At 42.7% G+C, this 27421-nt stretch overlaps 1 protein-coding gene across 3 annotated transcripts in view; it reads left to right on the top strand.

The window, feature by feature from the left end:
* The window catches only part of HOMER2 (homer scaffold protein 2), a 58941-nt gene that overhangs the window by 14077 nt on the left and 17443 nt on the right, over positions 1–27421 (top strand). For all 3 annotated transcript variants that reach the window (XM_021537552.3, XM_021537553.3, XM_021537554.3), the window contains exons 2-3: positions 8297–8453; positions 23625–23756. In XM_021537552.3, the coding sequence (XP_021393227.1) occupies positions 8297–8453; positions 23625–23756 (289 nt within the window). The remainder of the gene's footprint in view (positions 1–8296; positions 8454–23624; positions 23757–27421) is intronic.

The raw sequence follows: 27421 nt of genomic DNA, 5'->3' as shown, positions 1-27421 counted from the left end.
TCTCTCACAGAGCAAATTGCTTATCCTTTAATTGCTTTTAATTTTTACGTCCTTAAGTTTCATTGAAGACATACAGCCTTGTGTTAAGCCATCTGTTGGCACCCTTTTCCTTGCAGTCTCGTGGAGTGCTCAGAGCTGAGGGCTGCTGCCCCAGGAGTGTGTCCCAGCACAGGGCACAGCCGTGTCCTGCCCGTGCTGCTGGCCACTGGCACAAGCAGAGCCCTGTCGTTTGCTTCTGACCTTACAGCTGGTAGAATTCCTTATTTGATCCTTCAGGCAGTAGATCAAAAATAGTTATACAACTTGTTCTTTAAACTGAACTGATTGGCTTTTTTTTTTTCTCCCCTAGTGTAAGTGGAAGAAAAGCCTCAGGGGAGAGCATTTGAATAGGGCATGGGAAAGCATATCGATAATTACATGCATGGATTAGTGCACAAAAGCACTCCCCTCCAAGGATTTGCTTAGTGCTGTGATGTTTGAAATAATGGAGTGTTTAATCATATTATTTTGCAATACTGAGGCTTTGATTACGCCACTGATTGAAATCAGCTTTTCAGATTGCTTTGTGTGAAGGTATCCTCATCAGCCATGCAAATTCCTATAGCATGGGAGGAGAAAAAGTCATAAAGATGCTGCCCTGGTGGTGTCAGTGGGTTTTACATGCACACTCGTGGTCTTTCACTCCAGTCTTCTATTTGTAGGTACGGTGTGTTTTGATCATATACACTGACATTTACTCTCTTCATTTTGTAAATAGACATGAAATAGCCCATACAACCTCAAAGCACCCCCAGCCTTCTGCCATGCAGAAATACAAAGGATTAAAAGTAAAGATATAAAGATTCCACTACTGCATTGAAGGAATTTTCTGCTTATAAAGGCAAAGTAAATTCCTTCCCAAGGCCAGCTGCATGGGTAGACCTTGGTCCATGCAGGCATGCCATGATCCAGAACTGCATCCAGGTCATCCCCTTGTGCCCTTGGCCTGTGCCAGGATGGAGACTGCAGGGGAGGAGGGAACGTGCTCCTGCTCCTGGGACCTGCTCTCTCCACTCCAGGGTTTACACTTTCAATTTACAATGGCATTTCTCAGTGAAATATTACAATGCCAGCATTGTGCCACAGAGGAGGCTGTGCTGGAAATATTAACTCCACTGGAGCTGGGGTGAATACAGAGGATGTAATTTTTAACCAATCCAGAGCAATAGGATGGCTTTGGGGGGCTGTTCACGTGCTGATCCAGCTTCATTTGTCACAAGGGTGGGAGAGGTACTGGCTGCACACAGAGTACAAGTATTTTTTCCCGTTTGCAGAGTTTGAATTCACACCTTTGCAAATGGGAGGCTGTGGTAACGTTACTGAGGTGCAGATTTATGGATCCCCTTTAAATGCTTTCTCAGAAAAAAACTCTGCAATGATCAGTTACACCACCAGTTTCATACACATGTGCCTCAACTTGGTTTTTTCCAATAAGTAACCTTACCTATGGAGGATTAGTTCAGGGTCCTCTCAGTTCCTGTCACTTGTGTATGAGTGTTTATTCAGTGTCTTGAAAGGTTAATAGACCTCTGGAGATGGCCCCAAAATCCTCAGTGCCCAAGTTAAGCCTTTTAATTTGGATATTGGCTTCATAAAAGCGCTGTGGTGTTGTGAGACCTCACAGATGTTATGATGATTTTCATACTGAGAGGTTTTGTCCTGAAGATTTATTCTTTCTGGATTTACTGAGCCACAAATCAAAAATGAGTTTAATTTATATCTGTGCTTTTAACAGATAATTCTTTAGCTAGCTAGTTTTATTCTAATTTTTTTTGTCTAAGTAACTGGAACTATTATGTTCTCTAAAAATGCAAGAAGCAATTTTGCTAATTATATTCTGTTGAAATAATGCCTGTAACTGAAGGCAGCTAAAAAGATGGATTTTTTTTCACAAATTTCATATATTTCTGCAGGTGAGTTGATATCAAATCTAATATCAAGTGGGCACCAGAGAATCATGACTGGATATTTGAACAAGTTGCATGACCTTGCTCTTGATTAACACTGTTGCCAAATTAAGCACTTCAGCTACATCATGAGGAGCTTGGTCTGTCTGTAAAATAGGAATTTCAAGACTGAAAAGAAGAACTTGAAGTATATTTTGGGTTTTTTTCTCATTCTGTCTTTTTTAAGGACAGTGTAATTTTTGTCCCAGCAGCCAGGGTTTTCCAGAAGTCATTCCCTGTACCTTCCACCCTTTTGGAAGGGAAGGCACCTGGCAGCACAGGGCTTGGTTGCTGAGTACTGACAATGGCACTTTCAGAGTTGCCTGCATGCCTTTTTTTTTTTTTTTTTTTTTTAATAGAGAACAAAGAGCAGCTAAGCCTGTTTGCAATTGCCCACTGCTAGCTCAGCCCATCACTCCAGGCCAGTTCTCCCATCCCCATTTACAACTGATAGTAAATCCTCCCTCTCTCTCAGCCCTGTGCTGCTCGGGCTATGTCTCCATCCTTACCAGTGATTTTTGCAGTGGAAATAAGTGTGAGGAGGAAGGATTGTTTGCACTGCAGGACCAATGGGAGCTGCAGGCTGGGGTTTGCAGCACCCATCCCACCTTCCTCCACAGTGTGGAGGAGCAGCTGTCAAATGCACTGAGAGCTCCTCTCTGCTCTGTACAGACTATTAGCTCTTTTTTGTAGTGGTGATTATTCAGCTGTTGATTTAGCCTTCTGAATTCACGTAGCCAAAAACTTCCCTGGGTAGATGTGGTATAAAACTGCCCTGCAATGATAGTGATAGCAGAGCTGCAGGGAGGAAAGGAGGCGATGAATTTTATTTCCAGGCTTGCTAGTGGCTCCATTATCCTGGGATGCCATCTCCCTCTCCCTGGCTGTTTCCTCAGGTGTAAAATGGAGCCATTACCCACCTGCTCTCCTCGTGCTGGGTTTTGCACCCTTGCGAGTTGCAGCAGGCTCTCACTGCCCTGCTGGCTGTGTGCGCTGGCAGCTGGCACCAGAACCTGCCTGGGGCAGCTGGGGAGGTCTGAGTGACCTGGATGCATCAGCATATGGCAGCTTGGGAAGGGAATAAATGCTGCTCTCCTAATGCCAGTTTGCTGCTACCACATCCAAGAATTGCAGAGATTTCGTGTCTGCCTCTCCCCAGCTCTGCATGCTGGTCCCTGACCCCAGCAGTGATGGGTGTTGGGGTGTTGAGGTGCCAGTACCTCAGGCACTGGGCTGAGACAGCTGAATTTGCTGGTTTTGTAGCACAGGGACATTCACTTGTCTTGACTGGAGTGTATGCAGTGAGGTCAGAAGGGATCCTTTAACTTCATCCTCAGTCATCACTAAGAAACCCATTTGTGTGGTTCTCTTTTTTCCTGAAAAGATTTGATCCAAGATGGCACAAGTGTTGAAAGCATAGAGGTAACAGGTTGGAGGATAATGAACTCTAATTTTTGCTTGGAGCAAAGATTAATATTGTGTATAAACTGGAGCTGCTGTACTAATTGCTGTGAGTGACACCATGAGCTGCAGCTTCTCCCCACAGCAGTTATGGTCCATCACAGGCCTGCCTTTACTTCAGTTTTGGTGTTTTAGGGAGAGGGGTTGGTTGTTTTTCAAAGTTTGAGACCTGCATGTATACACAAGTGAGCAGAGTTAATAGATAAACTATTTTCACAGGTAATTTTTAGGCATCATAACTGGCCTAGACTTGCATCAAGATGAGTATTTCAAGTAGGAGGAAAATCTCCATCCATGATCTGAATAAATACAAATGGGACTCCAAACTACAATGTATGTACATAGAGGGTTAATTCTTTTCAGTGTACCATGAGGCAGTAGTAGCAATGTTCAATCCAAGTAACTATTGGCACCAATTTTATTATGCTGTGTTTAGCAAATACAGATTTTTGTATCGCGACCAGTGATGGGGGATATGTCCCAAAGTAGGATTTTGCATTTGCATCTGCTCTTTTTTCTTGAGAGATCCTCATTATCTAATACTTGTTACAGCAAAGCACTGCAGATCTGCTGGCACTGTCAGGTATTATAAACTCAACGTGTGCATGATGCTGGGCTGTAGCAGGAAGCACCATGTTCCAAAATCTCTGCAGGCATGTGCATCTTCCACCAAGTGGCAGATATATGAAGACATGCACTTTTAAAAAATATTTTAATTTCATTAAACAGTTAATGCAAAGTTGTCTACAGTTAGTGTGGGGAGAGCACAAATAATCCTGTGCTGTAAAGTAGGTTCCTTATCCCAGAAATGTTAAGTGATCTGCTAGTGAAAGTTTTAAAAATGTGTAATTAGTGCTTTTGCCTCTGGTGGAGTACCAGACTCCTGTCACGAATATACTTGATATTCCAGATCCTACAAAAATTACTTTGTCCCACTTCATGGTCAGTGCATCCACCTGATGTGCACTGGGCACTCGGTGTGTTTAAATGTGTTTGGGTGCTGACCCCACAGGCAGCCACCTGAGTTTTATTTGTTTTATTTACTAGCCAAAAGGATTGCTGTGGTACAGAAGTGTTCACTCCTCAGTGCCTGGTCTGGAGCTGGCTGCAGGTGGCCCACACACGAATCCTGGATCCCTGGCTCCGGGTGCTGCCAGCTGGAGCTCGTTGTGTCCATCGGCCACCAGCATCCCCCAGCCTGGAGGATGCTGCCTGCCAGGCAGCAAGGGCTCTTTACAGCTGAAGTGATTTAAATCACTGGTTGTGCTCATGATTCAAGTGATAAACAAGGAAATTTGAATTAAATAATTTGAACTTTTCCTAAGTGAGAGCTCCTTGCCGTTGATTAGGAAGAGTTATGCAAAACACGTGGCTTGCAGCTAGTCACACACTTGTAAAATTTGGCATGGGTGTATATTAACCAGAAAGTGATATGGTATCTAACACAGCTGTGAAGCACTTAGTTAGCTTGAGAATCTTGTGGTTTGCTTTTTAAATTCTTTGGAAAAGGTTAATGACATTAAAGAAGAGTGAGATTTCACTCTTATGAAGCAAGGACAGCAACTAAAGGTCAACTAAAGCATGTAAAACCATGACTTGAAAATTGCAATTATATTTATAAAACATGCTTGCCAGATTTAATAATGAAAAAGCATTTTCTGTCTTATGTTACCAGATAAAGAATTATTAGGTGCGATTTTCTACTTTTCCTGTTCGAGTTTTCAAGCAATTTTACTTTGAGCACTGATGTTAGTGTCAAATTGATTTTTAAACAGTTGAGGTTTTTTAAAGAGTATTTAATCAATCATTAAAAACTTTAGTTAAAATTAATGAGATTTTAAATATTCATAAATTCTCTTTGCCTTCGCGTGTGGGTCCAAGCCCGGCTGGCAGTGCTGCTGCTCCTGCCTCCCTGGGCAGACTGGCAGCCTCACCAGCTCACAGGGCTTAACCCATGCAGAACGTGCTGCTGGAGTCTCAAGTTGGCATTGCTTTTTTTTTATCATAAAAGCTAATAAATCTCTGATAAAATGAAAAGGAAAAGAACCATGGGAAGCAAAGTCATTCTTCTGCTATTAAAGTGCTTTCTTGAACATAGAAAAGTTAAAAGTGAGTAAGACAGAATAATCATTCTCTATTTGGAGTTCTGTAGGGCCATGGTGAAGCATTTTAAAAGTACCTAATTTAGCATTTCACTTGAAAATTGAGTGCCACAGTTTCCTAGTTGCCTGTGTGTGCTTCAGTGGTCAGGGGAGTTTGGGATGCAGTGTGTGTTGCCCTTGTGCTGAAGCTGTGCCTCTGGAGTTGTCAGTGCAGGTGGCTTTGCCATCCTGCAGTGCTGGGAACGTGGTGGCACCAGCTCCCGGTGCTGGTGGTGAATCGTGGGCTCTTTGGGGCACAGAACTGCAGCAGGGCACACACAGCCACAGAAATGTGTCTTCTCTTCTTAATTATTACAAGGCAACTCCAGAAAATCCAGGAGGTTGTGTTCTGGGGTGCTTCCTCTTCTTCAAGGAGCCAGAAATCAGCCGGGGGGCTTTGCTGACCTGTAGAGCCACCTGTGGCAGGAAGATCAGAGACATGTGGAGCATCCAACTGGCCCTTCCAGATCTGAGTCCCAGCTAAATGTCAACAGATCAGCTACCTCAAATGATTTAAGATGCTTAAGTTTGCACATTGCATTTGATTATTTTTAATAATTTATCAACTAGCACGCTATCACTGTGATACAGAAATAAAAAATGCAGGTGGGTTTTTTTGTTGTTGATAATCATAGGATTAGAAACAGAGGTTTTGTCTTTACTTCCTAATGAAAGAAAGAATGGATAGATGGATGTTTGCACCCTTGAGCTTCACTATCCATTGATTTGTCCACTTGGATGTATGTATACAGCTCCTGTTTCAACAGTGGCAGCTTCAGTCAAGATTCCTGAATAAATAGATAGATAGTTGTGGGGTCTTTGCCTTCATTCTACTTTTATTATTTCCAGACTTACTTTAAATGCTTACTGTCCCTGCTGCAGAGCAGCCAGGCATAGTTTTAACAGTGTTTTCTGGTGTAGTATTAAAGTTGTTTGTGGAATAGGTTTATATGGAGGAAAATTCCTAACATTTAGACTACAATATTAGGTCGCACTACCTTGGTTTTAGTAGAGTCAATTGAAAATACAGAACTGTAAAAGGCAAAAAAAATTCCAAAATTATTTTTCACTCAAGGAATGTATATTTCTTAAGAGAGTAAACAGCTTGGGAAAAATTTCCCCTCCCTGAATTTGTTATTGCGGAGAAACTCCATGACCTCTGTGGGTGTTACAATGCTAATCCTGTGTAATGGATAAGGAAAATATTTAAAATGTTATGGAAACCTGCCCCTTCTTTCCATCCAGCTGAGGATGGCATTGATATTGGCCCGTGAAATGAGAGCTGGGTTCAGCAAGTTACTGATAAGGGAGAACTGAAGCAAATGCTACTCTTTGACAGCTGTAATATGACAGTCCCATTGTCATTTCAATTTATTTCGAGTAAGTATTTTATATGGTTCAGCACAGCTGTCTGTCCAGAAACCTGCAAGCCCCTGGAAAAATGTAGAACTTTGTGTAAGTCTTGCAAAGAGAAAACCACTCTCATTTTCTCCCTCCTGAGGCCTTGCTGGGCTTTGCAAGTTCACTCCATCTTTCCTGAGCTAATTGTACTCTTAAATCACTTCATCTGTTTGATATTTGCAAATTTACTCCCTTTGATTAATTTAAATTTCTGGGTGGTAGCTCTGTTGTAGTACCATTGGTTTTGATCCTGTTGGAATTCTGTTAATTACCTGTTCGTGATGCAGTATTTTGTATGGGACAAGAATATATTGAGTGGTACACTTAATATAAAATATTATATAGTGTAGCTATTAAAAACCAAAAGTATGAAAATGAATTTAACAACTCAGTAGATCTTGCTTTGCAGTTCACTTCTACTGCTAAACTTGAATTAAAGGTGTGGTTGGTGGTGATTTTAGTTTTATGACATTAAAGAAAGGCTTAGTTCTGATCTTTAACCCTGATAATTTTGTATGTATCACATTTGGTTCTTTTGGTCCTGAGTCTTCTCTGCTTTTCTGTGTGATTTGCTGGGTCACACATTGAAGGTAAAACAAAACCTCTCCATTGTGTGCACAGTCTTCTTGAGGAGTAGAAGGTTGGTGTTTAGGAACAGGACATCAGGGGTGCTAATCACCCACTGCAGGCTGAAAATGCAATATCTGTATCAATGCTGGAGTTTGGTTCTGTTTTTTTCCCCCTTCACTTCCCAGGTTGATTGACTGGTTTGCATCTAATGAAATTTTCATGCACATCCACAGAACAGTGGGATTCTGAGGAGAGAGATGAATATTTCAGTAATTATGCCATGCCTGTGTGTCACTGGAGTCCTTGGTGCACCCACAGAGGAGCCCTGGCTGTAGGTAGCAGTTCACAGGAATGTCAGCAGGAGGAAGTCCAGCTGTGGGGGTTTGCTGCTTTTGGCAAAATATGTGGATAGGGAAAGAAAGAATGCATGTGAATGTCCTTTCCTGGAAATAAATATTTTGAGGAATAGATTGCTATTGAGGTAGTTTAGCATGGGGAGAAGAAAAGCCAGTCGTTTCTTGGGCTATGGCAGTAACTTCGGGGTGCTGAATGTCACTTAGTGATGCCAAGGAAAGATGCTCAAGGCTGGGCAGTGTCACTGCTCTGTCTGTTCCTTTGGGGGATTGCCAGGTGCACTCTGCCTTGTGCTTTCAGCGTGCCTGCTCAAGGCTGGGCTGCTGGGACATTTCACCTTCCGCAGACTCATGCATCCATTTCTCCTGTCCCTCCCTATTCCAGAGAACAGCCCATCTTCACCACCAGAGCCCATGTCTTCCAAATTGACCCCAGCACGAAGAAGAACTGGGTTCCTGCAAGCAAGCAGGCTGTAACTGTTTCCTACTTCTATGACAGCACCAGAAACAGCTATCGGATTATCAGTGTGGATGGAGCCAAGGTAGGAGCGGGTGCCCGGCGCGTGTCTGGGGGAGAGCTGTGCCACTGTCAGCCCTGGCTGAGCTCACACGGGGCTGCATTCAGATGTTAGCAATGCTCCATTTTTTATATCATCCATCAAGGAGACTTGTAGTGATCATTGGAAAAACATAGGGCACCCTAAAAGTGATTTTGCCCAGCTTAGTTGGTTTTATCTCTGATGAGTTTGATTTCATGATAAGTGAGCCGAGAACTTTCTGTCCAAATTGTCAGTAGCAGGGTATCTGAAACAGCCATTTATATCAGGGTAGATTAGACTGAGGCCTTTTGGTGATAAAAATGTTCTTTTTAAAAGGAACAAGGAGACAAATACATGCAGACTATAGGTTTTAATGTAAATTTCAGCTGCATTTTTGCTTTTGCCTGGCTGAACTATTTACAGTTTAGTACTTAATTTTCATAAACTTTTCCACTGGAGTTCATCAGCCTTAGGTGACAAGTTAGGCAAGAAGACTCTTCCCCCAACCTTTTTTTTAAATTTATTTTGCATTACCAGAGAGCGTGCTCACGTATTTGCTGTAAGAATCCAAATCAGTTGGTCTGAATAGGTTGCTCAGACAACTGTTTTTATTACAAACTACATTTATCCCTCTGATTAGTGCCTCCAAAGTCATTTGAAAGGTGACAACTTTGCCCTAGTAGAACTCTAGTATACCAATCAGAGGTGTAAATGAAAACATTTTGCTCATGTACAAAAATCATTGGTCATTTCTGTCAGAACACAAACCACAGGGTAACAAGATGAGTTTACAGCCTTTTTATCTGTGTTCCTGTTTGGATAAGGATGTTAAAACATCACTGTTCTAGGAGATAGAGATCACAGAAATCATCCCTTAATAAAGCTTTTCTATTTGTCATGCCTATTTCACTTACTTGTTTTTCCAAACATCTCCTGTGCTATATTTGGTTACATATTGGCTTATAAATCTGCCCTACTGCCTGCTTTAATTGATGGTAATGTTTCATTGACACCAGTACAGCATTAATATCTCCCCATCACGAAGCTGTTTGTGCCAGTGAGTTCATTCCCAGGAATGCTGCAGTTTGCAGCTGGCACACACAGCCCCTGGGACCTGCTGGGGGAAGCTGGGCCACCCCCAGATTTGCTTGTGCTGAGGCTGCTGCTGGTGGGCTGGTGGCTTTACAAGCCCAGGCAAGTGCAATTTCCAAGCCAAAACTGCTGCACTCACAGCAGTGGCTCGCTTGATTTGTGGGTGTGCATGCATGCATTAAGACTAATTAATGAAAACAAAGTAATTAGTGTATGTGGTGGGGGAGCTGCAGGGGCAGCGTATGGCCACAGCCAGAGGTCCTGCCCAGAACTGCAAAGTGTGTGCAGAGAACAGGCTGGGCACCCAAGCTTTGCTTTGTCACCTGCTCAGAAGACCCTCAGAAGGAACATGCCCCCCCATCCCCTGTTTTAATGTGTCCCAGAGGAAGGTGAGCTTGCCATGATTAGAATTCTCCCCTGGGGCTTCCCAAGCAAGAATCAATTGCTGGCCACATAAATTATTCTTCTTGTATTGAATCTTTGCTGATTAAGGGACAGGTCAAGAATAGATGCTACCTTCATTGCTCACCTCTGGAGAGTCCCGTGAGTACTAATTGGGGAAAAAACCCTGGTGTTTATGCCAAAAGAAGTTAAAAGTTGCATTTTCCCCTTCAAACAGCTATTGTTTAGTGTTTTGACCTACTTCTCCAGGCAGAAATGAAACTGGGTAGAACTGTAAAGAAGAATATAGATGGCTTCAGATGATGGTGTCCTGCTTTCTGTACTTCTCATTAGACTAGTCTTCCGTGTGTTGGGAAATGCCAGATGGATTAATGTGACAGCATCACTGTGGGCATAAGTTATGTCTGCTTTAAGGACAAAAAAGTTGAAACTCAAGTAAATGAGGGAATTTAGGTCTAGAAGGAAGGCAGCGATGTGCATCTCTTACAACTCTCCATCCTTGTCTGCCCTACAAAGGGGCTATTCTAATGGTTTATTTTAGACAAGCATCTATAATTCACATTGGTTTGCAGAGAAATTTCAGTTAAATCCAACTTGTATGAAGATGTTGGATTAATTTGGGGTTCTATTTTTTACCTTATGTTGACATTACATACTAATGATAAAAATATTTTGAAGTGATCAAGACTACAGGGTACTTCACTTACATATTGGTCATCACCTGGTTGCATAAGCTTGATTTTACTTGTAGCATGGAGCATGTCACCCTGGGCAGTGTGGAATTGCCAGTGTGTGGAGGAGCTGCTGTGGCAGAGCACGGGGCAGGCTGTGCAGTGTCACCCCGAGGAGTTCTTCCCTCCTGATGCAGCACTGGCCTGATGGGCTGTCATCCTGCAGGAGTGGCTTCCTCAGGCAGCTGCTGCTGTCCTCAAAGGTCCAGACCCTCTGCAGTGCCCTGTCCTTCAGTCCCATCCTCCTTCTCCCAGCAGGTGCAGCCTGTCCCTATCTCCTCCTTGTCCCCACACACCCGGGGTGCAGGGCAGAGGGGAGCAGGAGGATTTGGCAATGGGATTAAGGGAACTGCTGAGCCCACGTGTTTAAAGGCACCAATATTTATTGGTAACTCAGCTTGTGAGCCTGGCTGGCAGAGGAGCTGCCTGGCTCTGCTGCCCAGTTCAGTGCAACATTGCCTTTGCCTTACCCCTTGGGGAGGATAGGAGAGTCTGAATGCTGCACATGGAGATGGTGAGAAAAATGGAATAGAAAGAGAGTAGGGTAAAGATAGGAAGCAGAGTGAAGTCTAGAGAGCTTAACTCTTCCCTTGCAGAGGAGTATTCAGGAGTCCAATATGCAGGCCAGCCAGGAGAGAGCATATGCCTGCAGGTGGCAGGTTTCTTTTGAATTCTCCCATCCCAATAACAAACCCATTAAAGTACCTGGGGAATGAAGCACTGCATAGAGGAAAGCCTAAATTCAGAACAGCTTGTACCACTTCAATTCCTCATGTTTGCAAAGCTAAAGACAGCAGCTCTTTAATTCCTGTGTCTTTCACAGAAAAACAGGTGCTGTGGACAGGAGCTTACAATTTATAGCAGAAGATTTCACAGATACCATATGAGAATGCTCTGCATGATCTTAACCAAGATGCCATGACCAAACAAGGGAATAGATTAGTATATCTTTTAATTGCCTTGTAATTGACTTGTATGTTGTTAAGCAAGTAATTTCATCATGTTTTAAGAAGTTTCTAGCTAGAGGCTAGCTGCAGCATAATGAATGCTGGAGGAAATGATACAGTAAAATGCAATGGCACACACTGATTCAGAGTTAATGAGGCAGCTGAGAGACTTCACCATATGAAAGTGCCCAGTGTTGTGGACAAAAGTCAACCCTATTGAAAGAAGACAAAATATGGTGATGATGCAGGGAGAACGTGAGCTTGTAAGTGCCCAATTGCTGTGCAGTGTGTGGGGAAAGCCACACACAGGGCTCCTCATTAAAAGTGGCCTACATGGGCTTGCCTTTTGGAGGCAGAAAGGAAGTTTGACAGTATGAAAATTATGCAGACTGATAGCCTCCATCATCCTCAGCAATAATACATGATAGTACCCTGGTTGTTAGGTTTATTTTTTTTTAATAAACTGAAATTATGTGTTATCCAAACAGTCTATAGAGAAGAGGGAAAGGAATTTGAGATGGAAATATAATCCCTCAGAAACAAGCCTCTGCCCTCTTTTCAGATGTTCATGTTGTTTCTATAAAACTTGGGCTTGCAATAACATCATTTTTCTCTTTTGAGAAATGAGCTGTTAATAAGGAACATAAAGCTAGCTTAAAAATTAATAGCCAGCAATAAAGTGCATAGTGAGACATACTGAGCTGGCAGCAGCAAAGAAAAGTGACGCAGCAAGAGTCATCGCAGATGCCAGTCCCCAGTTGTCTCTGAGAGATGATTAAACAGATGACTAGAAAAAAATTAAAATCGGGCTTTACAAAGTGACTACATTGCAAGAGTAATTGTGGAAAACACATGATGAGGAAGTAAAGACTGTTTCAGAGGAAAAAACTAGTCAGCTGACACTCACTCCCAGTTACTAGTTCATTTAAGAGTTTATTACCTGATAATTACCTCGAATATTGGAGATCAGCAGCTAAGTTGGGCATAAGTGTGTGAAAGTATTGAAGGGAGAACCAGAAAAATTGCTGTGCTGGGAAAGTCAAATCAGCGGGTCTGTTTCTGAAGTAAATTGCAATTATATATGGCAATATGGGCCAAATTTTGCCAATCAGTATTCACGTAGTGTCCCCCAAAGTGAATACAGTACATTTTATGGTGTGATGGAACTGTTTGATCAAGTGGCATCTATGCAGGGGACAGTGTGATTTACAAAGGACAACGAAGCTGGCAGGGACACAGCCCCAGCAGCCTGTGGCAGCAGATATTTAGGGAGGCAAGAAGGGCTGATATGTAAATCTGCCAATAGTTGATGTATTCCTGGCTTTCTCAGTTCCTGTCCCAGGGAACTAATTGCTGCCTAATTTAATAGCTGCCCACCTCTTTGTAACCACACTTTTCTTGTCACGACTGGAGGCAGGTGTCCTCAGCACACAAAGAGGAAATTGAGTTCTTCCAGTGATGTGTTCAGAGGCTCAAAACAGATCTTTTTCTTTGCCCATGGAAAAGGAATTATTTTAAGGCAGAGTTGTTAAAAATATCCTAGAGTGTTTTGCCAAAAGGTGACTCTTAGATTTCAGAATCATTTCTTTGAAAGGAAAACAATTACAGGGTATGGTACCACAGATGAAATTCTTTTATCTGACTAGATATTTTCATTCTTTTTTTTCTTCCGTTGACGTAAATTCAGCCATTAAACCAATAGCAACTCCTTCACAGGAAAAAACCTACCAAGTAATTTATATATTACAAAATTTTTGGCACTGAATTGTAAAAGGCTTCTGGCAGTGTGCACTTCACCAGGGGTCTGCGTTGGTGTGGCAGCATTTAACTCTGACTCTGGGACCTCATGGGTATGATTTGTGACAATGTGTGGCAGCAGCAATCAAAATATTGGCTTCTCACTTGGCATTCAGAGTGTCAGTGTGTGTTCACCAGACTCGTACACGATGAATTTAGTGCAGTGATATAGGGTGTTTTTTTTTTTTTTTAATAGCTACCTTTTCTTAAATACCTATGTTTTTTAATGACCTGATTTTTCAGGTTTAATACTTTTGAAGTGTAACTACAGAGGATGTTTTACAGCCTTGGGTAGCCAAAGACAAAGGGATGTAAAAGTAAATGAAAAGTGACCTTGCAAAGTGATGTATTGGCTTTTCTTTTAATGTTTATAGATAAATCCTAAAATGCTATGATTTTGAAAGGTGTGGGTGAGGGTATTTGTGTGTGTTTTGTCAAAGGGAGGGAGATTCTTTGATTCCTAGTTTTTCCTGCCCTAGTTTTATTTGTGGCCCTTGCTTGCCAGGAGTGCTGTGTGCTGTAGCCCAGAGGAGTGTGGTGCTGCTGGAGTCCCAGCCAGCTGCCCTTTGCCTGCTCAAATGCCAAGAGGTCCCACTCCTCACCCTGAAAATTATTTTGCTGACTGCAGCGCTGGCAGGACTATGATTTCCAGAGAGTCCCTGCTAGTAAAATCTGATTAAAATAAAATATTTTTTATTCCATCTTCTCAAAGATTTTTTTTTTCCACCAACGGATAACTGAGACAGAGATTTCTTTTGTTTTTTCTAAAACTTCTGCCATGCTGGTTTCGCCCTCCAGTTTCTTCCAGGCTGGGTGGGAAATCTTTTCTGGTGGTCCCAGAAAGTGTGCCAGCCATAAAACAAGGATTGGAGAGGGGGAGGAGTATGGGCTCAGTATTACTTAAATGTGTGACACTGAGAGCCAACATGGAAAGGACCTTTCATCCCAAGGCAGCATGTGACACTCTGGTGACCTTTCCTCAAAAGGCAGCATGTGACATTGCTTAAGGGTGGCACTGCATTAGGGCAAACCAGTGCAAAGGAGTCCAGGTTTTGACCTCTGAAGGTCTGATTTCACTGATCCAGTATTTGTGCCTTCTTGTCCATATGTTGTAAAAGAAGATTTCCAATGCTGGCCTGGCTGATTAATACAGAAATTTGAGTATATTGGATGACCTTCATCCCCTCTTTTTTGTAGTGTGTTATTTCATGTACTATTGGGCTAATTTCAAGGTGAATTTAGGCACTGTAGATGATATCAGAGTCAACAGATGGAACTAATTAATGCCCTATATAAAAATTATACTCAAAATATGGTATATAAAATGAAATTTTAGTGCATAGTCTTCCAGTGTGCATGTTACAATAAACATCTCATTGCTTTTATGCTACTGAGAAGAATATTAAGTAAAAACATTAGTTGTGGGTTTATGATTCCTATATACATTATGTAATCACAATCATAAAATATCCTGTGTTAGAAAGGATCCACAAGACTCATCAATTTCAACTCTTGGCTCTGCACAGGACCACCCCAATAGGTAATAGAATATATAAGAATAGGATAGGTAAATTCTACTGAGACAGAACAACTGCAATAGTATCAGTGTGTATACTGTTAATCCAAACTAAAGCCTTTGAAATAATTTGGTGTGATTTCATGAGTCTCACCAGGTGTGTTTTGTACTTTTCCTGGTTCAGATTTCCCAGGCCTTGCTGGAGAATGATGCTCTTCTGCTGGAGACATGTTCTGATACCAGTAGTGCTAAACAAAAGGCTTTGTAAAAGATGCTTGAGGAATCTCAAGCTGCTTTTTGTGGTGCCTTTTGGTCATGTTGTTCTGTAACTAATGAATCTGGATCAATCTGCTCTCTGAGAAGCAGCTGCTCCTTTTGTGAAGACATTCTCCTTCTTTTTGTACAGTGATCACACTGAGAGCACAACATCTTTCCTGGCCTGAGGCAAAGCCCACCAGCCTAACCTACACTGGAACTGTCTTCCACTCAGAGACAGTGAAACAACTTGCAGTGAATAATTAATATTTTTAATAACTATTTTCTGATTTCATTTAAAGATGTTAGAGTTGTGGCAATGCAACTTCCAGGGTTTTTTTTGCCTCAGTTGGGATGATTCAGAGAGAACTCTCAGTTTAAGGAGAAATTGCCATCAGTGGGTGATGCTGATGCCTCCTGGGCAGGGGTGGCTTCTCTGGGGCAGGCTGGGGCCAAGGCAGCAGGGTCTGCATGGGGTGTGGGGTGTGCCCCAAGTGTCCTGCTCCACAGGGTCCTGTGGAGTACCAAAGACAAATGGAACGTTGGGGAAGCTGGAGGAGGACAGACTCAGGAAGGAAAGGAAATGGACATTTTAACATGAGGGTCAGTATCTGGTGTGAGCACACCGAGGTGTGTGCTGGATCCTTCTGCTTCATAGACCATGACTTCATATCCTTCTCAAAGACGTCTTTTAAGGAAAACAACAGTTCTGATGATCTGAAAATATTTGTGGTGTCTGTGCTAGGGGGTGTACTTGGCTTGATTAAAGCCGCTTGAGTTTTGGTTTCTCTTTGAACATTCAAACTTGGGAACATTTTCTTTGTAATTTGGTGAGGGAGAGATACAGCAGAAAGGAGAAGCAGAGCTGTCAGCCAAGCATGAGCCTATTTACTTGTTTGCTTAAGGTGATATCAAGCATTCAGAAATTCAGGCTGAGGGGAGGTGCAGGGTTTAATAACTGGGAACAAAGGACATTGCCTGGAGTTGAGTCTGCAGGAGAATTGTCCAACAGTTGCTAAGACAGGTTTGGATAGCTAGAGCTGGTTATATAGGGTACACTTGTGTGAACAGGTCTTTGAGTATTCAGAGGATGAGAAAAAATGGTTAGGGCTTAGCTGCAATAGGAATTTCAGAACTAGAAATACTGGTGGAGATGAGCCAAGAATAGAAGGAAAAGTTAAAAATGTTTGCACAAAAAAAGGACCTAGAACTCCAGATGAAAAAGTGAGCTTGGCAAAAGCTGAGGAAAGAAGCAAAGTAATACCAGACAATTTGGTGGTCACTGGAGATTGAATCAACCAGAAATCATTATCATCTCCTGAGGTTATGTTCTGGTTTAGAAAAAAATTAAAGTCCAGAGTTGTAGAACTCATACCACTTAAACATTTCTATATTAATCTCTTTCCAAGTTATTAACTTTGAAATGTGAAAAATTCTCAGTGCATTTCCTGGATTATTTCTGGAAGTAAATCCTTCAGAAGCCGGTTAGTAAGCTTAGGAGAAAACACACCAGAGTGCTGTCAACAGCTGTATCCTTGACAGAAGAGCTGAAGCACATCTGCCACTGTTTGTTCCTATCTGGCTCATTTTTCTGCTTGCTGTGTGTGTTGTGTGTGTGTCACTGGCTCTGGAAAGACCACACACAGCTGAATCCAGGAGATTGCAAAGACCTTTCCAGAAATGAAATTTGTTACTCACTAACAAGAAAAGATGCAAATCCATGCTAAGGATCTCTTGCTGCACCATTTACCAGCAAGTAGGGAAACTTTGGTCTGGGTAGATTTCTGCTTTTAAAACCCTCTGTAAAATTACTCAGAAAACCTGTGCCAAAAATAGTGTTTCAGTACCTGGCCCACTCAAGAGTGGTTTCTGCTCACCAGACTCAAGTGTTATATGGAGGACCTGAACATGCCAAGAGGTCTTTGAGGCCATGTGATGTCTTTGTAAAGAAACCTGGGCATCCTGATACCTCCTAAGAATAATGTACTGTCCATCATGGCCATTGCTCATGCCAAGGGACAGCTTTTCCAGATTTTGAAGAGGAACTAAACTATCCTATTGCTGACCACTCCCAGGGTGTGTAGGTTGTTAAAGAGCAGAGGAGTCTTTAATGATGCTGTGTGGTTGTGCCATTTCTGCCTTTCAGAAGAGACCTTCAGGCTTAAGTGAGGCTGTTGTCATAAACTTGAAAAATGCAGGAAATGATCAGTGCTTAAATAATTAACTTAGGGATGTGGTTATACTGCGCACAAAGATGATATGCTTTTATTAAATCTTCCAAAATGTAAATATGACATGTCTATGGGAAGTTTTATGATTTTTTATAATTGTAGTCAAAGCAGCCTTCTCCCTCACCCCAATATTAGTTACTAGGGAAAAAAAAAACAGTCTCCACTATATCCTTCTCCCTTTTTCTGATAAGTTAGGAATCTTATTTCTCATATGAAAATAATATGCAAGCATCTTGCTTTATATATTTTGTAAATTGTTGCATGAAATTCCTGGGTAACAATTTGTTCCAGAGAGTTTCAAAACCCTTGCTGTAGATTTTCTTCATGAAACAGCTGCTGGTGCTTTGAATCCTGTGGGTGGGTGGATGTGTGTGCTGTGCCTAAAAGGAAAAAAAATTCTAGTCAGATGTCAAAGCAAAAATAGGAGATTTTAGAGATTTAGACTGGATGGAGGAGGTGGGAAGCCAACTCTGCAGAGATGTTAATTACCTTGGGAAGAAAAAGAGAGCAATGGAGTAGGTGTAGCAGGAGATTTACTTAATAGAATTCACACAATCATGAACCCACTTTTGTTGCATTTAGACAGGTTCTTAGTGAGGGCTTTGCAACAGAGGTATTTTGTCAGAGGAAAAACAGTTATTAGTCTTTTTATTGGGGGGGGCTATTTTTACATCTCTGTTTATGAATAAGGACAAGAATTGTATGGGATTTTTTTTTTTTATTTGTTGGGTTGTGAGGTTAAAAATGAACCTCATAATTCATGGAATTATCCTGGGGATGCAAGGCAGTTTAAGAGAAAAAAAGCACTATGTGCAACTGTGGAAATGGCCTTTTTCCCCATAAAACAAGCAGCAGCAGCACATGAGAGGCTTTGCCCATACAAAGAGTCTCCTCTCTGCAGAGGGAGCTCAGGGTGGGAGGCAAATGCCAAGGGCTGCAGCAAGTCCTGTGTGTCTTGCAGGATGTCCTGGGCTCTCCCTCTTTGCAGGAACTTTTGTGGTTCCTCCTCCACCTCCAGCAGGAACATCTGGTGTGGCAGTGGAAGATTTTGGAGTCCAGTGATGGGTGAAATAGCTGCAGTCCTGTGTAGAACAGAAATGTCCTGGGTAACTGTGTGGAACAGAAATTCTTGAAAAGCAGCAGCAGGCCAGGCTCCCCGCAGTGTAGGGTGAGGGAAGGGCACCCAGAGCAGGAGCCTGGTGGTGGCTGCTGCCAGCTGTGGCTGTGATGGGCTCAGCTCCCCTCCTGCACCCGTGGCCCAGTGGAGCAGGAGGAAGAGCAAAGTGGAGAAACTCAGTGCTCTTAATGTAACTTACAGTGCTCCCAGTCTGGTTACTCCATCCCTCAGCCCGTCCCAGAAAAGTGCCATGTAGGTGTCAGGTGCAGCAGATAAAGCAAAGCTACGAGTGCCATTGTTGTTTTTGGTTTTGTGTGTCTGTTCTTCCCTGGCTTTACTCAGCTTGGTGGTCTCATCAAGGGACTCTATTTTCTCCCTTTATTACCACGGTCTTGATCAACAATGTGTGCATGCACTGGCTTTCTAGGACCAGAAATGAGAAGTTTATCACCAGTGACATCCTAGTGAAAAGTGTTACATTCTGTCTACAGGCAGAGGTGGGAAGTATGGTAGATAGTGTAAAGGATAATACAGATCATGGAAATGTAGGTGGGCTAATTCCACAGAAGTGTTGCTGAATATTTGGGATAAAGGAAGAATTTGTCAGTAAATCCACCTCTGACTCCTCATCTTCACATCCTGTGTCACAAGCCCTTCTGATTCATGTCGACTTGATGAGCTGGAAGAACCTGCTGAGCCTGTGATAGCTATGGCCAGAGGATTAGCAGCTTCTTTCCTTCTGCAATTCTGTTTTTAGACTGGGATACATCTTTACTGAAGATTAGCAGCCTGGTGGGTTGAGGAAATTAAATTTCACAAGGGCTGCAAACTGGAAGCACATATTCAGAGGTGTGAAAATGAAATGGGGAGGTTTTAGTATAGTCTTAAGGAGCAGATCTTATGGCTTGGAGCCTTGGGGCTTTTCTGGAGGCGTGGTTATTACAGAGTAACAGGTGATGTGACTTCAAAGGGGAAATTCCAGAATAATTCCTAATCCAGCACTCTTGTCCTAGAATAAGGTGTCCTTTTCTGATTTAATTTAACTTTTGTTGATTTAGTTTGAAAATATATGTTGGCCAATATATTGATTGCAGAGAAACTGGTGGCAGGGCTGGCTGACATGGCTCATCAGCCCTTGGGTGTGTGTCCTGGCAGATTCCTGCTGTGTGTTCATCCTCCTCCTCCTCCTCGGGGCAGTGCTGTTCACGGTTGTGGTACAGGCTCTGCAGGATCCCCTTCAGATTCTGCAAGTGTCCCCCTGAAAGAAGCAGCAGCTGCATTTGTGGGCTCTGCTCATACATTATGAGCAGCAGGAGATGCCAGCAGGTTTTTCTCCTTCTACTCACTCTGGTCATCTTGTGACCTCTTCCTTCTTGATTTATTTGGCAGTTTCTCTCCGTGGCAAGGCAGCAGGATGGGTGTGTTCCAGCCCATGGATGTTCTGCTCTACACCAGCCTATTTGCATTCACTTTTATCTGATGCATGTACCCAGTGCCTTCCTAAATGTCTGGAGTCATTTCTGGGTGAGGTAGTGCTACCTTGTGCTGTGAACATGCTTCTTGTGTCATCTCCAGATAAAAATTTAGATCTCAGGTTTGATTTTCTCCCAAAGGAAGTGAAATTAGCACGAGATCTTGCTTGGCTCATGCAGGTGTATGGGGAATGTTTGCCATCTGGTACATTTGCATGTAGGTGAGCGCAAAGGCAGATTTTTTAAAAAAAATATGTAGACAACTGAGTATGATGAATGGGTTTATTATTCTGTAAGGTGCTTATTATATTATGCTTCTCTTTCTCTTTAGGGAGAACTCTTTAACTACTTCAGGGATTGATTGCATTTGATTAGAGAGTAGTTTGTCTTCTGAATCCATTATCCTGGATGAAAGTCCACAAGTTTATTCCATTTTATGGAGCAGCTGGAATTTCACTGTGTGTATATTATACAAATGAGGACCAAATGCAAAGTATTTCATAAGGTCTTATTTGAATTGATGAGTGGCCTTTTCTTATAGAATTATCATGCTGGATTGCAGGTAGGGATGGAAAAGAGCCTGGTGGCTCATCCTGCCTGCAGCAAAATAGTTCCCTTTTACTTCTCTCCTTTTGCAATTTGAAAATTCTGGCTCATACTTTCACAAAAAAAAAAAAAAAAAAAAAAAAAATCCCAGTTTATTTGACCTTTCCCTTTATGGTGGGCACAAATGCTTCCCCCTGCCTCCTGCCCCAGCTGAGACCATCTGCCCAGAAGATGGAGGAGTGGTGGGGGGCACTCTCCTCCTGGTCCCAAAGAGCCGATTTGGGACTTGTCCCAAAATCAGGACTGGGGACAAGCTGAGTTACCTGGCAGGAGCACCTGCAAGCCTCAGTGTTCATTGTTCTTTGAAATCACAGCATCCTTTCTTTCTCCTAAACACAGCCAAGGTGGTTGTTCCCTTGCCAGAGGAGTGTCACTGCTCTGAAGTGGTGGCCAGAGCTGGGGAAGTGAATGTACAGATGGGGTGAGGATGGGCAGGGAGAGGGGTGAATTAGTGTGATGTACCCACAGCATCCATCTCCTCTGAACTCACAGAAACATGAGCTCTGATTTAATCTCCTAAGCTTCTACTTAGGTTTTCACTTCTCTGTAGGAATGCAGCATTTCTGGAGTGCCTGACTGACAGAGGAGGATTTAAAAGGAAAGGTAGAGACACTAATAGCAGCTTATTATAAATTTAACAGATGAACTGTCAGTTTCTCAGAGGTGTGTGCTCACCACAACCTTTCCTTGGATTCTCCACTGGCCATAGAAAAAAAAATAACTTCTGAGGTGCTCAGCTAATGTAGTGCATTTCATTGCTCTATAAGGAGTTCTTTGGTTTACAGCTTGCAGCCTTCATTATTCCTTTTACCACGTCTCATATATTGAACTGTGTTGTAAAAGATAACTTTAGTGTGCTTTTTTAATATGTTTGTATTTTCTCAATGATTATTTTAGGAGGTATGGAGGAATTTTATTCTTCTCAGGGTCAGCTGTCAGTGAATGAAATTTTTGCCTTTTAATCAAACTGGTCACTTTATTCTTTTTTTTTTTTCCCCAAGATGTCTAATTTGATAGGCATAGCAGGACTGAAATAATACTTTCTCTGACTTGAAATTTATGGGAATTTTATAGTTTTTAAAATAAATTCTATAACTTGAGAAGCTAGACATTTATAAGTGGTTCATCTGTCTGATGCAAGATTTTTCTTAAAGTATAAATATACATATAGCACTTTCTTTAAAGTTTCTTGAAAGCATCCTGAATTTTGGGGTTGGTGGTAGCTTTTCTTCCTGTTCTTTCGACTCTCCATGCAATCCTTGTATTATCACAGTCCCTTTGCATTGTCAAACCCCTACATAAAATCTCTGACTTTCTTTTAATTTACAGTACTGAAATGGCATTTAGATTTTATGTTGGCTGTTCCTGTGGCACGACGTAGCTGTAGGAGAACACATCTGTGCAGCTGTGCTCATACCTCTGCCTGTGCACCGGCCACTCAGGGAAGTGTTGACCCTGAAAACTGATCACAGAGTGGTTTAGGTTGGAAGGGACCCCAAAGACCCTCCAGCTCCAGCCCCCTGCTGTGGGCAGGGACACCTTCCACCAGACCAGGTTGCTCAGAGCCCCATCCAACCTGGCCTTGGGCACTGCAGGGATGGAGCAGCCACGTCTGTGTTGCCTGCAGAGGGTGTTGATGCTGACCTGTGCTGGTGGCAGGGTCACCTCTCCCCTTTCTTGCCCTGTTTGTTCCCATGCAAAGAACAGTTTCAGGGGCACCACTCACCTGGCTCCCCTCTCTCTTGATCCTTCTGGTAGAACTTCCAGTGGTGGGGAATGGCAGAAAATCATAGGTTTGTTTGAAAGTGATAATGCAAAAGGAGGGAAGTAAGTTGAGTAATTTCTAAGAAAGCAAATGGAAGTGTCAGCACAGTGGTCCAAAGTCAGGGAGGGGATGGAAGCAAGTAAGGATCTTCCTCTGGTAAATTTAATTCACACTTTTTGCTAAACGTAAATGATAGCCTAGGAAAAAACTGCTTGGAATACATAGTAAATGATGTTGCCAGGATACTTCCTGATCATGTTAATTAAACTGTCCCACAGATTGGGCTTAATTACTGCATAATTTGCATTTTGGAAATGATGGTATGAATTACTAAAGAAAGCTCTTGTTCTGCTAGCAGAAAGAACATTGTACATGAATTAATTTCCAGGGGAAGAAGTCGCTAGACTAATATAATGATGTATCTTGAAAATAAAGTTTTTTGATAATGAACTGACATATACCTCATTCCTCTTAGCAAGATTACATTTTGTATTTGCTCCACTAAGTTCCTCAGAGACTCCATCCACCAGCCTTCTTCTTGTTGGCTATTTAATTACAAGCATCACTGATGTTTTCAGGATTGCTGGTGATGAAGCAGATACTAGTTAAAATATATTTGTTCCAAGGCCCAGATTTGATACTGCATATGCATTGCTGGTGATGCATTTCACCACCCTCCCAAGTTAAACTCCCTGTTAAGCTGTCAGCTTCTCCTTGTCTTGTTTTTTATTTTCTGGCTTTGTTTGAAACTTCTGATATGTCTCTGGTATCCTACATGTGGGGGCCTGAGGACAAATGGAAATATGCAGAAATATCTCTCTGCCCTTCAGGTCTGAGTTCAGGTGTTACTGGTGGTGCCCTGCTTGGAGGCCTCAAGGAGGTGCCTGTTGGGGCAGTGGCTGTAGGGCTTCCTAATGTAAAAAAAAAAAAGGATTTTGCATCTGCATTTCTGCCAGGGTAGTTTTGTGCCTCCTGACCCTGCTTTGAGTTCAGTGACATTCCTGCAGCCACGTTTAACTGCAGGGCTGTGATGGTACTTTGAAAAACAAGACAAAGCATCAGAACTCCTGCAAGAATTAAGACAAGAAAACAACTGTTTACTTTGGAAAAAAAAATCTTCTGAACACAGCAATTTCCCAATTTAGCCTGCTAATTGCTTTGGATGATACCGTTGCTAGGATATGCATTTCCGATGTGACTTGCACGTTTTAATTCTTTTTTTTTTTTCTCTGTTTGTGACCAGGTGATCATAAACAGCACCATCACCCCCAACATGACCTTCACTAAAACGTCGCAGAAGTTCGGGCAGTGGGCAGACAGCAGAGCCAACACCGTCTTTGGGCTGGGCTTCCCCTCTGAGCAGCAGCTGACAAAGGTACTGGGGCTGCAAAGGCTTCTTGGTACTGCAGTGGCACATCAACCTGTGTGTTACTGCAGGTCCTGCTCAGCACGGCAGGTCCTCATCTCTGGAGCTACCAGAACTGCCATCTCTGGAGCTACCAGAACTGCCATCTCTGGAGCTACCAGAACTGCCATCTCTGGAGCTACCAGAACTGCCATTTCTGGAGCTACCAGAACTGCCATCTCTGGAGCTACCAGAATTGCCATCTCTGGATTGCCATCTCTGGATTGCCATCTCTGGAGCTACCAGAATTGCCATCTCTGGAGTTTCCAGAATTGCCATCTCTGGAGTTACCACTGCCTGTGGGTGTCAGTGAGTGCTGCTGCTGGCAAGCGATGAGTAGCCAAGGACAGCTTGCTGACAGAACTGCCTCTGCATTAGCACCAAACCCCTCGTCCTGAGTTTGGTATTATGAAACACTTCCCTGGATTAGGCACTGGATGCATTAGCAGGCTTGTAAAGGCTAGAGCAGCCTCTTGTTCTGAATAATCAGCACCTGAAAATACTCCTCTGTCATTGAAGTAGTGGTCTTGACAAGTGCTTATCAAGCAGCTGAGGTGATTGTTTGTTCATGAGGTAAAAAGCCCCACTTATCTCACACATACTTGACTCCTGAGGCATTGGCTGCTTGGCACTGGGCTTCATAAGTGACCTCAGCAGCGTGTCCTTGGGCATGCCACACTGCTCAGGTTGCTGTGCTCTCCTGTGCTTTAATAAGAAAAGGGTCAGGAGAAGAAGGTGTTTCTTGTGGTGTCTAAAGCAGCAAAGGCAGAGCACTGCACTGGAAGTACTTCCCTATCAAGCAAGTAGTTAAAGGAATTTATTTTAGAAAGTCTGTCTTAATAAGTTTTTGCCATTTCTAGAGAATTGCATTTTTGCAAGTGTTTCTTAAAAGTTATTTTACTTTTTATGTGTTAAATTATTTTTGGACTTGGGATGCCCATAAAAGTGCCACGGCATTAATCTGTTCTTCGGGGACGATAAAGGCAAAGCTTGTTTAAAAATGAGTTGTTGGAGATGGTTATGTTTTATGATGCTTACTCAGGTGTACAGGACTGCTCATTTCACCTGTGCATTTCCTTCACTCCTAGGGCAAAGAGGTGTTCATAGTAGCTAATAAAATAAGTGGAAATAGAGGAGGATTAAAACAGACCTAAGGGAATAATTATTTTTGAGTAACTGATAAGCATGATATAATGTAACCTTTGAACACTGAATGGGAGAATTTGCACCTCTGGGTAGTAGTTTTTAATCCTGGATTACTGAAATTACACCTCTGTAACATGATATGAGACCCCACGGTGCCTCAGTGGCAGACTGGGGCCAAACCTGCACCATGTCTCACATGGAGCAGCTGCTGCTGGGTCTGGCTCAGAAGAAGAGAGGTAAATAATAAAATAAGGCCCTGGGTTCACTGCAATGAGGCAGGAGGTACATTTGGAGGACCTTGCACTCTAATCAGAGAAATTTTACCATGTTCTGCAGACCTTATCAAACACATACTCAGAAGAAATGCATTGCTGGTATCAGCTCAGTGCTCACGTGGCAAGTCTAGAGCCAGTGTGAATAACGTGGGTACAGGGACACCAGCCCAGCTGTGTTTCTTCCCAGGTCACTCTGTACATTTGTTTGCACTGCCCAAAATACAACCTTCTACCTGCATGAAAGGCTTTCCAAATCAGCCAAAAGACTTTTTCTGGTCAGAATATTGAAAGGGAGCTTAAGGGTGACACTTCTAAAAATTGCTTGAGATGATTAAAAAAAAAACACACCAAAACTCTGACAGTTATCTAGCTGAAAAATACAAGAAAATCTAGTTCATTACCATCATGCAAAGCAATGGGACAAAGATACTCCTTTATTGTCTGTACTTCTCAGTTTAATTATTGAGCCATTAGTAAGAAAGATCAGAGTTGAGAGTGAGATTACAGCTACATAAGTGTACTGGGAATAGTAAAATCAAGTTTCATTTTATATTAATATCATTATACTCTTATAAAAGATATAAATTAAAGCTTGCCTATTTTACGGGAAATAATTGAAGTGCTTAGTCAGGAATTGGAAGGGCACACTAAAACTCCCCTAAACCAGAGATCAATAGCCCTGGCTTAAAATAAATATAAATAAATAAAGCTGAAAAATGTCCATTGAAAGCAATGTAAAATAATGAGGCAGGAGAAGAGGTTAGCATGCCTAAAAATGCCTGCATTTTTAAGTATATTGGTTGGCCTAATAAAAGATATTGCCTCATTCTAATGCTTTGCTTCTCTTGAGATACTTAAAGCATTAATCCATACCTGTAGGGAAAAGCAGTTCAAATTAAACATGAGCCATTAATGAAAACTGCATTCTGTGACCCAGTAACCTAATTACCATTCACATTGATTGGGAGAATCCCAGGGCTTAAAGCTGATGTCCTGCTCAGGGTCCTTTTCCCCTTCTGCAGGACTCGCTGACCCTCCTTTCCTCCTTCCCACCCTGTGCATTGTTCAAACCCTGCTGCAGCAGGAACCCCAGGGAGTGACAGCGAGTGTGGGTGGGCAGGCAGGGCTGGTGCTGCACAGGTGCTGCTGAATTTTGCACACCAAGTGGTTAAGGAAGATTCCTGCTGCTGTTCAGGGTGCTTTGAGGCAGCCGTGCTATATATGAGGAGCTGCAGGTAGTCAAGGGCACAGGGACAAAGATTTATATGGGTGAGAGACCCAGTAAAGCCAGACTTTGCACATCATAAAGCAGCTGCCTCTGGCCCCTGGGAAGCCCTGGACTTTATTTCTCTGCACTCCTGCACATTTTGTGTGCTAGGCACTGCATTGCAGGGCAGCAGGCTCGGGGCATTCTGCCCCAGCACACAGCACAGCCACTGGTCCAGCTGGTATCAGAGCTGGACACGCCCTGGCTGGGATAAAGCAAATTACTGGGCACTTTTGGGGTAAATAGTCTTGTTGGGAGCCCCTCTGCCCCGTGCTTGCCCCAGGAAAAGCCCATGTGTGTTGTGGGTCAGGCACAGCCGTGCTCCCCGGGGCTGTCACATCACCCAGCCTCCTGCAAACCGAGAGGGAGATGAAATATTTATGAGCCTGCTTTGGGTGGGAGCAGCTGTTTCATCCAATACTGGCACAATTTGTCAGTAGGAGACATAAAATATAATGCCAGACCAGGAGCTTAAAATTTATGCATACACAATCATGCTTTTTAATGTATAAAATGCTAAGGAGGTCTATTTGAATATACATATATATATATATATATATTTCTTCTGGTGACAAACTCACTGTGGATTTGAACAGCCTTTAAATAATTTGTGCAATGCACAGAAGCATCCTCAAGTCCCCATTAAATTTCACTGGCCAAGATTCCTAATCAAGCAGTGCTCGTGGCTGCAGCTGCCTGACCAAAAGGCTTCACAAGTGTTGGGAGCAGCAAATCTTCTCTGTGTTGCAGCTTAGTCACACAGATTCCTGGGGCGTGGGAAGGCACATCCTATAATCCATGATGGACTGTTGGGGTGATATTCAGTTGCCATCTCTCCTGCTCCAGTTTTTGTGGGGTTTTTTGTTGATTTTGGTGACTTTGCCAGAGGGCAAGCAATGGACCTAAGGAGGAGAAACATTATGAATTCTGTAGTAGTTGGGTTTGGG

Source organism: Lonchura striata, chromosome 11, assembly GCF_046129695.1.
Source record: "Lonchura striata isolate bLonStr1 chromosome 11, bLonStr1.mat, whole genome shotgun sequence".
Taxonomy (NCBI): Eukaryota; Metazoa; Chordata; class Aves; order Passeriformes; family Estrildidae; genus Lonchura; species Lonchura striata.
The sequence above is the reverse complement of the archived record's forward strand: the minus strand, read 5'-3'. Positions and strand labels throughout refer to the sequence as shown.